This window comes from Lissotriton helveticus, chromosome 8, assembly GCF_964261635.1.
Source record: "Lissotriton helveticus chromosome 8, aLisHel1.1, whole genome shotgun sequence".
Taxonomy (NCBI): domain Eukaryota; kingdom Metazoa; phylum Chordata; class Amphibia; order Caudata; family Salamandridae; genus Lissotriton; species Lissotriton helveticus.
Genome location: NC_136069.1, coordinates 1,666,980,510 through 1,666,994,537, shown reverse-complemented (window position 1 = coordinate 1,666,994,537; position 14,028 = coordinate 1,666,980,510). Strand labels below are relative to the sequence as shown.

The 14,028-nt window shown below is 46.1% G+C and overlaps 1 protein-coding gene across 5 annotated transcripts in view; it reads right to left on the bottom strand.

Annotated features, from left to right (window-relative positions):
• The window catches only part of LOC144773613 (transient receptor potential cation channel subfamily M member 2-like), a 1,994,366-nt gene that overhangs the window by 671,221 nt on the left and 1,309,117 nt on the right, over positions 1-14,028 (bottom strand). For all 5 annotated transcript variants that reach the window (XR_013600026.1, XR_013600027.1, XM_078658754.1 and 2 more), the window contains one exon: positions 7,679-7,859. Coding sequence is in view for 3 of the 5 variants with exons in the window: in XM_078658754.1 (XP_078514880.1) it covers positions 7,679-7,859 (181 nt within the window). In the remaining 2 variants the exon portion in view is untranslated. The remainder of the gene's footprint in view (positions 1-7,678; positions 7,860-14,028) is intronic.

Sequence of the window (14,028 nt, the reverse complement as noted above, 5' to 3'; positions counted from 1 at the left end):
CCGGTTGTTCTGGTAAGGTGGGCTACAGTATTTTCCTATCAAGGCACGTGGGTAAAAGTAACTTAGATCCCTGGTAGATATACCACCCACATTGCAATCCGTTAACCAGTCTCTGATGTGGTTAGTTGCTATACGATCCCTAAAGTTAATTATGATGGTATCCCCCTGAATGTCCTTTGGTCTTCTTCCTACGCACCCCAATCTTCTGACGTGATATATCTCTCCATCGAGATTGGGTGGTAAAGGCCTGTTTTTACTTAGCCAATAAACTACCTTATTCTTAAGGTCCTGGTGGCCGTCATATTTCCCCAGTGGCAGCTCTGGCACGCCTGTAAGTACTATGACGTAAGGCTCCGCCTCCGGAGGGAGATCGATATGCTGATCTTGTCCTAGTAAGTTTTGAACCATATGGGGTCTATTTACAGAGTTTCCCTGCTTACGGCCATGATTACTTACTAACCCTCTATCTACGGCTGATACACTTTTCTCAGGGTCAGAGGCTGTGCTCAGGATTGGGATAGTTGGAGTGTTGTTTCTATCAGTGGGCAATGGGCCAACTTTTTTCACGGAGTTTAGTTTTACCGGCTCTGACGCTGGTACGACAGAAGACTAAATGTCTCTATTTGCTAATGATTTAAGTAGATCTAAGTTTGCCGAACTTGCTTCTTGAAGGGACCCTAATTGCACCGCCAACCTCTTTACCCTCTCAACAAGAGGTAATACCAGGGATCTGACCAGTTTCTCTAGGTTTCTCATCAGATCTTGTGAACAGTGTGGATGTGTGCACGGGTTCCCTTGTTCAACTTTACTTTCTACAGGGCCTTTGGAATTTATGGAGTTCATTACTAATTTAGATGAATTTGGGCGTCTACCCTTTTGTCTATTCCCCCTACCCTGGCCTTTTATTGGAAATCCTAGACCTATTGTGTTAGTTGGTGCCATCTTTTTTGTAGGTGAACTATTTATTGTTACAATTATCTGTTCGGCTGACGAAATCTCAGTTTGCGAACCACAACTAATATCTGCCGGACTTGGTAACCTACTTCCTGCTGACGAGTCTGGCAGATCCTGAAGCTGTAGGGGAATACCAATATCGCTAGAATGCTCTGTGCCAGAGCCATGGTGAGGTGGGGTGCTTGCTGTCTGAATATGACCCAAGGAGGAGCGTTTGTTCTGCAGTTCAGAGGAAAGGCGACGCTCAGTATATGCAATTTCGCGCTCTAGTACTGAGGCTGCCCTTGTGGTGAACTGGTCTAGTGTTCCTCTGACAGACCCACCCACCAGAGATTTTCTACCCAAACTAGGTAGTGTGGTCATAATGTATGATGTGACTTCAACTAAGTATCTCGAGATAATATACAAGCAGAATAACAATTATTATTGATGGTGAATGTAAGATGTAATATCTTACTAGTAAGTCCAGATGTTCCAGGGTGGTAAGCCAAGAGGGGTAGCCCAGCCCAGCCTCGACCAGCCACGGACGGCCACAGACGGCCCGCCCTTTGCCCAGGCTTAGTCCGGCGCCGCCCGCGCGCGTCCCGCGACACGGAGTTAGCACCGGTCTTATGTGCGCCTCCAGGCGCGGAAGTGCAGGTAGGTGGGCAGGGCTGTCGTGCCGGTGGTTGTGGGGGCTGTAGTCCCCCCGCGGCGGGGGGGACCAACAGACGAGATAACAATGCGCTCAGCAGCGCAAGACCCCCAGGAAAGCAGTTCTGTGGGGAAGTCGGGCAGCAAAAAACCAAGTGGTTACGGCGTTGAGGTCTCCCGCTCCTTCGAGGGAGCACCGGTGTTATGTGCGCCTCCAGGCGCGGAAGTGCAGGTAGGTGGGCAGGGCTGTCGCGCCGGTGGTTGTGGGGGCTGTAGTCCCCCCGCTCGGCGGCCGCAATTGATGTGGTGAGCGGCGGCGGGGGGGACCAACGGACGAGATAACAATGCGCTCAGCAGCACGAGACCCCAGGAAAGCAGTTCTGTCGGGAAGCCGGGCAGCAAAAAACAGAGGTCCAAACAAGTGGTTACGGTGTTGAGGTCTCCCGCTCCTTCGAGGGAGCACCGGTGTTATGTTTGCCTCCAGGCGTGGAAGTGCAGGTAGGTGGGCGGGGCTGTCGCGCCAGTGGTTGTGGGGGCTGTAGTCCCCCCGCTCAGCGGCTGCAATTGATGTGGTGAGCGGCGGCGGGGGGGACCAACAGACGAGATAACAATGCGCTCAGCAGCGCGAGACCACCAGGAAAGCAGTTCTGTCGGGAAGCCGGGCAGCAAAAGGTCCAATCAAGTGGTTAAGGCGCTGAGGTCTCCTGAAATCATATCTAAAGTGATGGAAATCTTTTACTTCCAACTTTTATGCGCTTGTTTGTTTCTTAGCCCTGAAGAAGTTGCTCGCACAACCATTTAGCGCGACGAAACACGTGTTGGCAAAGGATTTTAAGATTAAACAAGTGTGTTTTTTGTTACTGTTAATGATATATATAACATACACTGTTGGCGTATGCAAGGGATTGCTGCCTTAATTTATCAATGGTTATCAACACATTGGGGAGGAGGGTAGCTCTCCCTAGCTTTGTGCACCGCAATCCTAATTTTTCACTAGCAAACACCCACTGTGTATTTCCCAGGAGCGCCATTACCCTATATAATCCACTGTCCAAAAATGTCCATTTGGTTTCACCTTAGTTGCAAAAATGTGAAAATAATGGCCCTTTGAAGAAGCTTATGGAAGCGAATGCTACTTTTTTCGTCTTCCTTCCAAGACAGAAGCCCTCTTTCCTTGAAGCTGTGCTAACAATGCGTGTTCCAAGGAAATTGAAAGTGTTCCTTCTTTGTCCTGTTCAGATGAACAGTGTCAGAAAGCGTGGATTTTCTAAACTGAAAACTTGGCGATTACAGATAATTTGTTAGCATTAAGATTCAGTCGGTCTGATTTTCTAACCTATATGCCTATTACATGCATCCCTTAACATTAAATGCAATTGTGTTTATAGGTATTCAGCCCTTCCTTGCATATAACAAGCATCATTATTATACGGAAGCTCTGCAGCACATTATAGCATGAATGCTTAAAGCCAATAGGATGAATTCTGGATAGCCCCTGGATTGACATGGCACAAATGGAGGCTGTGCTACAACCTCCCAGACAGTATAATGGTACTTCCTGCATTCCTGAGCTGGAGAATGTTTCACTAAACACTGAAATATTAAGGAATGGAGACACAACAGCTTTTAAAAATGCTATTTAATCTTTTTAGTAGGAGTTAGCTAATTCATCTTCTGAGCACTGCCACTTGGTTTATGTGGAGGAAGTGAGGGTGAGTCAGTAGAAAGATTCAGATGTTAGAGGAAGTGAAGTTTCTGGGCAAGGCCTGGTCCTGTTGTCTTCTTATTGTGCACCCCATTAAAGGAAGCCAGATGAAAGACATGTGCAGTGCTCCACACTGATTGTGCTCATGTCATGGGTATTCTTACTTGAAGCCAATCTCATCACTACATGTTGAGATAGCCTTATACAAAGTCTGTGTCTATACTGGAGCCAGAAGACAAAATGTTAAAAGGAACCAAAAACAAATTGGTTCTTGGACTTTAGATAGTGCATACACATCCCATATTTGAATCTCATGTATGAATGTGGGAGGCAAACTTCCCCTCTTGGCTACAGTTACAAGCTTTTCCACAGGCCAAGGAGGGGGGTACTCAGCAGACTACTCAGAGAGCTGCTGTGGTCCACGGCTAGCATCAATCTCAGCCAGTCCCCCAGAAGTGAGGGGCAGGTTAAAAGCCTTGCATCCCACCACTTTTAATCATATATAACCAGCTGTTATTCATGTGATGGTCTAGTCACTGGGTCTGGGGTCACCCAAGATAAAAGAGCATCTAGTATTCTGTCTACTGCATACTACTACATACATGCTCAATCAGAATGAGAAAATGGGGAGCAGGTTTGCACATGACTACTGCCCAGTGAATTTTCAAAACTCTAACCATGGACCTGAGAACCTGGTGATGGAATCAGGGGTGCAGGCACTAAGCTGCTGCTCCACACCCACCATTGCATGTCCGCAGACACTTCAGCTGTTTTCAGCCATTGCATGTCCTCAGATACTATAGCTGGTTTTAGCCATTGCATGCCCCCAGACACTACAGCTGGTTTCAGCCATTGCATATACTCAGACAGTACAGCTGGTTTCAGCCATTGCATGTCCTCAGGCACTACAGATGGTTTCAGTCATTGCATGTCCTCAGACACTACAGCTGGTTCAGCCATGGCATGCCCATTGAAACTACAGCTGGTTTCAGCAATTGCAGGTCCTAGACACTACGGCTGGTTTCAACCATTGCATGTGCTCAGACACCACAGCTGGTCTCATCCATAGCATGGCCTCAGACACTACAGCTGTTTCAGGCATTGCATGTCCTCAGACACTACAGCTGTCTTCAGCCATTGCATGTCCTTAGACATTACAGCTGGTTTCTGCCATTGCATGTCCTCAGACACCATAGCTGGTCTCAGCCATAGATTGCCCTCAGACACTACAGCTGGTTTCAGTCATTGCATTGTTATGTTTCATACAGGTACACCGATAAAGGCTCAGGTAGTAACTAGACATTTCACCTATATTTCCCATGCCATTACACTACATAACGGTTCTTGGTCCTGACCTTTTACCTAGTTACTGTACTGCTTAAAGAAGCTGTTTTTTCCCCGAAAACTAGCCTCATTCATTATGCATGAGGATTCTTGGAATCTCAGCAGGAGTACCATCTCCTGCATAATAACTATCTATAAGTGTCATTCCTTCTGTCATCCTAGTCCGAAATCACACAGCAAGGTAGATCCCCTGAGGGTACAACTCTGGGTATATAAACAGCATATCTTTGCTGAGGCAGGGAGGGGAGAAGAAAACTTCCATGCTGACACACTGACGCAAGACGCCGAGGTTCCTGCACGCAGACACTTCAGCCAGCGGTGGTCTGACATCCCTGGCAGGGTGTTCATCTCAAGACCAAGATGGGGTTCTACGGTCTCTCACGTCAGGTAATGGGGTTGGCTTTATCCTAGGGGGATTCTTGGTTCTACACCTACATACATGTTGGGTACACGTAGGTAGATCTTGATAGAGTTGTATCGTAGGAGTACGTATTTATTACTGTCATGTATTTTATATACTTGCCTGTATTCATTGTTCTAGCACAATGGTAGGAATCTATCATCCTTTTACTCTATTGGTGCTTATAATCATTTATATCCGTTTCTGTCTTATGATTGCTTTAGCACACCTATTTTACAGTAGAATGACGCTGGTTCAATAAATGCTTATTGAAAAATGTCCCCACTGTTTAATCTGTGCATTACTCTGAGACAAAAGCAAGCATGAGTAAGTAAGCGAAAAGTACTGAACTGCTTTCACGATCCCTGATGGGACAGAGTTGTCATGTTCGATAGTTGTCAAGAGTATTCTCTCTTTGGTAAGAAGGGTTTATAGTAGGACATACCCAGTGAGGGTGTCTGCAATCAGTCTGGAAACCAATCCAGCAGTGTATGTTGTCTAAACGCGCACTAAACTGGGCTCAGCATACCATACCCCCAGACACTACAGATGGTTTCAGCCACTGCATGGTCTTAGACACTACAGCTGGTTTCAGCTATTGCATGCCCTCAGACACTACAGCTGGTTTCATCCATTACATGTCCTCAGACACTACAGCTGGTCTCAGCCATTGCATGCCCTCAGACACTACAGCTGGTTTCATCCATTACATGTCCTCAGACACTACAGCTGGTCTCAGCCATTGCATGTCCTCAGACGCTGCAGCTGGTAGCTGGTCTCAGCCATTGCATGTCCTCAGACACTACAGCTGGTCTCAGCCATTGCAGCATGTTCTCAGACACTGCAGCTGCTTTCAGCCATAGCATGCTTTCAGACACTACAGCTGGTCTTAGCCATTGCATGTGGTCAGACACTACAGCTGGTCTCAGCTATTGCATGTCCTCAGACACTACAGCTGGTGTCAGCCATTGCAAGTCCTTAGACACTACAGCTGCTTGCAGCCATTGCATGTCCTCAGACACAACAGCTGGTTTCAGCCATTGCATGTCCTCAGACACCACAGATGGTTTCAGGCATTGCATGTCCTCAGACACTACAGCTGGTCTCAGCCATTGCATGTCCTCAGACACTACAGTTGGTCTCAGCCATTGCATATCCTCAGACACTACAGCTGGTATCAGCAATTGCAAGTCCTTAGACACTACATCTGGTTTCAGCCATTGCTGCCCTCAGAGACTATAGCTGGTCTCAGCCATTGCATGTCCTCAGACACTACAGCTGGTCTCAGCCATTGCATATCCTCAGACACTACAGCTGGTCTCAGTAATTGCAAGTCCTTAGATACTACATCTGGTTTCAGCCATTGCATGTCCTCAGACACTACATCTGGTTTCAGCCATTGCATGTCCTCAGACACAAAGAGCTGGTTTCAGCCATTGTATGCCCTCAGAGACTACAGCTGGTTTCATCAGTCAGTCCCTTCCTTGGCACCTATGCTGCGCACGGTGTGTATAAATGCAACTGGCCAACAGCACTTGTCTACCTGCAGTCTGGCTAAATACGGTGATGATGGCTCCTTTCTTACAATGTACTCTTTCTGCAGACATAAAAGTGGTGCCTAACTTGGTATGTATTAATACAGCTCTCTCGGTTGGGGACTTACTTCATTCACCCAGTGTATTAAAAAATCTCAGCATGTGCGAACCGCTGATTTTGTATTCAGAGCATCCACTCTCGAAAGGTTTCCTTTAAGGATCTATGGCATCTCTAGACTCCCAGTTCAGATGTTACCAATGTTCATACCTACTGACTTAGGCTACTAAATTAGCCTCATCTGATGCATTTGTAATGACGCCCATCTACTAAAAAACAGGCAAACTTTCTCTGAGCTATCAGGACAGGGGCAGGAATACCAAGCATGTTATCTCCTATACTACCAACATTTGCTGCAATTACTGCACCACCTCTAGTTCATTTAAGTTTGTTTGTTTTAAAATGTGCATTATACTCTAGAAAGGCAGGACATGCCCTTTTCATACAATCTGGTCTTTTCAACTCCAAAAGAAACCCTGACAGGCCACTCCCAACCTCCCCCCTCGCATCCTCCCTGCCCTGGTGTCTTGGTCATCAGGAATTCCTGGAGTTAGGATGAACTAGGAAATAGCCACAAGAATGGGATGTTGCTGGATCTGAAACATGTTTGACTTGTTATTCTCAAATGGAACGCTGTCTCCAGGTGAAGAAATGACCTGTAATCAGGAACAGTGTGCTCGAATATAAGCCATGCACTCAAGTTGTAACTTTGAATCTTTTTTAAAGTTTTTAAAAGTTATGGCACCCTAACAAATAAAAACATTTTCTATCTTCTGAGTAAATACCAACTTTATTGCTTCATTTTGTTTCTAAAGCAAATCTTCTTGGTCCACCATATGACTGCATTATACTGAAACTATATCATATATTTCAATTGGTTAACAAAACACAAAGCATCCAATATAGCGAGCAAACTGATGTAGGAAAACGCATAGGTACACAACAGAGATACAGGAAAGTAATAGGTTAATAATGAAAAATAAAGACAAATAGAACAGTCTCAAACATATAAATAAAAGAAGGGTGTGAAAAACCAATTGCATGTTCACCTGAAAATTGCAATAAGGAGATTCAGAAGAAGAATATTAGCAAAAAATAGGTATAAACATTGCAGAATAATTGTCAGCCATTCTGGGAAGATTGGTTTGCCTGCTCCATCATTGTAAGGGCACTTTGACTTAGCTGGATCCACCCCTTGAGCGGAGCATACATCTTCATCATAGGCTAAGCCTTAAAAACAAAAAGGCAACTGATTAATTTGAAAGGCAGAACAAATCATGTCTAATGTCTAAACTCACACAAAGCCTATGACATTATTTCAATTCCCATGACTGGCTTATGATAAATTGTGAAATAAAATATACAGCACGAACAAGTTACTTACCTTCGGAAATGATTTTTCTTAAGGATACATTATCTGCCAGTGGATTCATCACCTTCTGAATTAACACAATGTGCAGCATTCCACAGAAACTTTTCTCCTCATCTCTCCCACCTCGACAAGGACGTCACAATGGAACAGCTTGGCACACGACTGCGCGTGACGTCATCGGAGCCATAAGAAGACCTCATCGGCATGCTGATGTCAGTTCCACCCATTTTTACGGTGCCTTTGTGGCAAAATGGGTGAACTAATAACCTTCCACAAGTATACATAGTATACAAAACACAAACAAATATGGAAATACGACATCATAGATATTTCCAAAATTTCAGTAACCTCATGATTCAAGCAAAAAAATCACAGAATACATTCATTAGTTCCTTTTCGGTATAAACAGACAAGCAACGGGGAGGAGGCTGGGTCAGTGAGGAATCCACAGGCAGATACTGTATCCACAAGAAAAAGCATTACCAAAGGTAAGTAAGACTGTCAGCACTCCGGACAGATGATTTGCGATTACGCAAAATCTGATGGTCCTGAGCACAGGACTTGAGTTGCAGAGCCTCTCTGCAGAGAAGATAGAACCCTACCCCTCCCTGTTTGTACTACATCCCGGTAGTGTTGTGTGTTAAGACGTCAACCGTCTGAGTGGGAATCGAAGGAAGGCCATGAGAGCCAAATGTATCACCCGCAACTCCAACAGATTGATGTGAAACAATATTTACTCTGGACACCAAAGACTTTTTACCTCCTTTTCCCCCAGATGAGCTCCCCTCCCTAGAGTGGAAGCATCCGCTATCACTGTGTCACCGGAGAAAGAGGGTGAAACGGCTTCCCTTGAGACAGGTTGCCTGGAACACACCACCATTGCAGATCCACTGCAGTTTCTCTGGCGATTCTGACCATTTCCTCAAGGTCGCCTTTGTGTTGAAGCCACTGCTTGCGGAGGCACCACTGGAGGGCCATCATATGCCAATGTGCAAGGTTGACCAACAGAATGAAGGAAGTAAACAGACCAAGCAAATGCAACACCTTCAGGACTGGAACAAACACTCCATTCTGAAATAGTTGAATGATTGCCTGAATGTCCTGAATCCTCTGTGGAGGTGGCAAGTCACAACTCGCTGTACTGTCGAGGCCCATATGAGCAGGGTGTGCTGAGAGGGCACCAGGTGAGATTTGGGTACATTTATCAACAATCCCAATCTGAACAACAGCTGTGTTGTTACCTGCAAATGATGCAACACAAGCTCTGGTTACTTTACTTTGAGCAGCCAGTCATTCGGGTAGGGAAACAGGAATCCCAACCTTCTTAGAAGGGCTGCCACCACCGCCATAATCTTTGTGAAGACCCAAGGTGCGTAAGTAAGACTGAATGGAAGGGCCCCAAACTGGTAATGGTAAGACCCCACTGTATCGAAATGTGAAAATACGCATCCTGTAAATCAAATGCAACCATCCAATCTTCCTTCTCCAGCACTAGAAGAACTTGTGCCAGGGTCAACATTTTTAAATTCTCCTGTTTGCGGTGCAAAATTCAAAATCCTGAGGTCGAGAATCGGTAGTAGGCAACCATCTTTTTGGGAATTCAGGAAGTACAGCGAGTAGCACACCTGAAAGCTTTCCTGCCCTGGAACTATCTTGCTTGCATCTTTTTGTGGAGGGGGAAAATCCCGGAAGGGTAGGGCATATCCATTTTCTATGATGCTCACAACCCAGAAGTCTGCAATGAAGTAGAAAATAGGCCATCTGTCCCCCCACAGGACAAGCATGCTCTAAGATGGCAGAGCTAGGGCTGTTTTCCTGCAGCAATGGTCGGAGAGGTAGAAGAGCAGGAGGAGGAGACTTGTTGCCAAGCAGAACCCCGCAGATTACTGCTGCCCCCTCCCCTGTAGGAGTTGTACAGAGGATTTGTCTGCTGCTGTGGTTGTTGTCTGCCATGAAAGGACAAATTCTTAGCAAAGCTCCAAAATCAGGGGAACTGTATATAGTTTGTGTGCTGGGTCTGAAGACCTAAGGACCTTGCTGTTCTTAAAGTGTTGCAGTGCAGAGACCAACTTAGCACCGAACAAGCGGGATTCTTCAGAAGGCAAGTCCAGCAATTTAGCCTGAACATCGGGTGAAAAACTTGAACCCCTCAACCAGGCATGCATTTTCGTTGCTACAGAAGACCCCATTGCTCTAGCACAGAGTCTGCCGGGTCCAGCCCAGATTGAATCACTTGATGGGCAGTAGCCTGAGCACTCAGTAAAATGCCCCTGGACGTCTGTAGTCAATTTCAGGATGACCTCTTTAGTTGAATCCCTGAGGGATTTAATGTAACATCCCAAAAGACACATGGCATTTGTAGATTTCAAGGCCATACTGCCTGATTAAAAAACCTCTTTGGCTGACTGCTACATTCATTTTGATTCCCTATCAGGAGGTGTGGTAGGAAAAGACCCTGCTGATAGCTTAGAAGATCAAGAAGATTGGACAACTAGGCTTCTGGTGAGAGATGGGAAGATAAAAAAGCTGGATCCCCAGGAGCCACCTTGTATCTTCTAGCCTCTGTCCTGGAAACTGTGGGAGAGGACATTGGCTTCTGCCAGACTTAGAAGACACGCTCTGTTAAAACGTCATTGAAAGGAAACAATGGTTCTGATGCGGAACCTGAAGAATGAGAGTATTAGATCTCAGTTCAGCTGTGGGAAGTGGTAACTCTGAAGGATCTGCAGTTTTATGAATACCTACCTGACAAGAAGACACCTAAGGAGGTGGTAAACCCTTAGGTGACGCTAATTCCCATTCAGGGGAGGTTTCCAGACCACTTATTTATTTATTTATTTTATATTCTTATAAAGCGCCAGACTAGACTCCCGAAGGGGTATCTCTGCGCTATTGCTGTACCACGAGATTGTGCTAGTTACGAGAGCATGACTAATAAAGAGTGCAGAAACTGAGTAGTAATTTATTTATCGGGATACAGGTACGTCTTTAGATTCTTCCGGAAACACAGATGACTGGAGATTGATCTGAGTTCTGGGGGCAAGGAATTCCAGAGTGTTGGGCCGGCATAGGCTAATGCACGGCCACCTTGTCTGGTTTTTCTTACTCTTGGTATCTGCAGGAGCTGCTGATGACTGGAGCGCAAAAAACGCCCCGGGATGTAGGGCTGAAAGATCTTAATCATGTACTTCGGGCCCTCCCCTATCATGCTCTTGTGAATCGTGCATAGAGTCTTAAATTGGACTCGCTTCCTCACTGGAAGCCAGTGGAGTCTCTTCAGCAGGGGACTGGAAGGAGTCCTAGCTGGAACATTCAGGACAATCCTTGCTGCTGTGTTTTGGATTACTTGCAATTTACTGAGCTGCCACTTGTAATCCATCAGACTCCAGGATAAGGTCCACAATTTCCCCTTTCTCAGTTCCCTCATGCTCCTTTTGGTTCTCGTCTTCTTCCACCAGCCTTTGAGCCTCTCTCGGAGATCTCAATCTCGGTATCAGCAGTGCCAGAACAGTGCCAGTGACTTTGGAACCAGCGAGCATACAAAGGAACTGAGTTTAAAGTCAGTTGAGGTCGAGCCGGGGCCAGATTGGATCCAGACAGTGCCGGAGATGAACCATCCAAAGGGCCATGTCCCTGGAGTCACAGGCATAAAGGGCGTGGAAGGTGCCTGTGGAAAATGAAGAGGAAAACCTCAAAAAGAATTTGCAAGTGGACCCATGAGGCCGACAGCCGCACCACATGGATTTGCAGCCCTTGTGAAAATGCTAAACATAGCCTTTGAAAAATTTGACAGATCCAATCCCGGAGTCAGGAATGCTGGATTTGACAGTTCCGGAACAAAGCGTCTGGTGCAATAGGTGGAGGCACCAAATTCGGCTCCAGGTGTGGTGCCAGAGATCTCGGCGCCGGTACCGGAGGTGGAGTCGCAGACCTTGGCGCCAGTGGAGTAACATTCCTTGGAGTCGGAGGAGTGATAATCCTCAGTACCGGAGACAGAGAAGGTGTTTAAGATATTTTATCCATGCGACGTAGCCTAGGACTTGGAGACACCGACTTCGGAGTCACATCTTTCGAAGAGTGACACCGAGAACCATGGAAACGCTAATTCTTATGTTTCTTGGAGGATCGCAAAGTATGAGGTGTCGGCGACTTCGACCGGGTCCGAGATCTCCTTCTACCCCTCTACTGTCTCTTGGCTTTGGCCATGAATACCTTGGCCTCCCTCTCATTCAGGGCCTTTGGATTCATCTGTTTGCATGAAGAGCATGTCCCAACGTCATGATCAGAAGATAAACACCACAATCTTCATAGACATCTGGTCCCCGCAGTCACTGCACAGCTTGAATCCCGACTTTCTTGGAGGAGTCATCTTCAAAGGTTACAAAGTTGCAGACTATGTTGAGAATAAAAAATGAGTTTAGATAAGAATGTGGTAGGAAAGTGCTTTATTATTAGAGACTAAGGAGTCCCACAGAACCATTGGTTCTGTCTTGTGCCTTATGATAATTATGTCAGAAGCCCCTTAAATCCCCTTCATGCAGGGTGGAATCGCATAGGACCCAAGATGGCCACTCTTACAGGAAACTCTTGATTTGGTCTCAGTTTGCCTACCCATCCATGACCCTCTGGGAGTTGGAGTACTACTGTCCTAGTTGGAGGATAATAAAATGCCCTTCAAGGAAAGGTAGAGTTTTATCAATTTGTGACCCCTATGACTGGATGCCATCCTCTCTGCAGCCGTGCGGGGAATGTGTAACCAGTAACGGCACCCACCCACTGTCGCTGGGGGAGAGGTGCAGTGCGCTATAGAAGGCACTGACGATCTCATGTTATGTGGTCGGAGGTGTGTGAGCTGGGTATAGAGTGCCACTGGCAAACTGAAGCTCCCAGTCAAGGCACATCATGATGTGCTACCCGCTTCATGTAAGCTGTTTGAAGAGCCTGGACAAGCATATGGGTCAATATGTAAATTCTGACATTGCTGAGTAGTATATTGGATCTCGGTGATCCTCTTTGGAGCCTTTTAGTCTTGTTTGGGCCCCAGTGATAGGCTGCTGTAATGGCTTGAAAAAAAGAGGTAAGAAAAAGATACTTACTTTCGGCAGTGCTCTTTCTGGTGGATACTGTATCTAACCGCACATTCCTCACCTTGTGAATTCTCCCGGGTGCCAGACTGGATCCGGAGATTTTTCCCAAACTTTTTCTCATGAGCCAGTAGGTGGAGTTATGCAGCTTCGCACTGGGTCTGCCCAGCCTGGACGTGATATCTGGGCCACAATATAACCGTCACTACCGCATAGTGACACCTGTTTCTTTCTGATATTTGTCTGCACCGTCTGATGCCTAGCCATTAGTGATCAGATTGTGCCAGAGTGCAGATCTTCAATTGTAATCTCTTTAGTATGGAACAAAGGAGTCTATCTCATAGAACAGGTAGGAGGATGGGTCAGTGAGAAACCTGTGTTTAGATAGAGTATCCACAATAAAGAGTGTTATCGAAGAAAATAAACGTATTCTTCTGATGCACACTTCTAACCATAGATTCCTCACCTTGTAAATAGGTACCAATACACTACCTCCAAGGGATTCCTTTTACCCCCCAACAGCCTCGGGAGCTGGGGAAGAGCTCGTTGACAGCCTCTGCGGTGAATTATGTGTCGACGGGTACCCAGAGGACAGTGCCGTCGACGACACAAGCTTTGTAGAGACTGTAATCTTCATAGATGGCTCTGAAGAGGGTTTCTCATGTTGTGAGGTCAGAGGGCATTTCTCTTCAGCAGGAAATGGATGCTTTCTTTTTTTCTTTTCTTTAGAAACTTTATTGAAAACGAAGCACGTTACAGTATAGGCATTCAATTAGTACATTCTGGCATTGGTGGTTTAGCAGGATATATTCATAACAACGGCGCGAAAGGGTATGTGGTGACCTATCATTCAGCAAGGTGCGCAAACATCTGTAAGGTGGTCATGAACTTGTGTTATAGATTCGCACAGCCAAAAGAATTATAGGTCTGATTCTATAGAGAG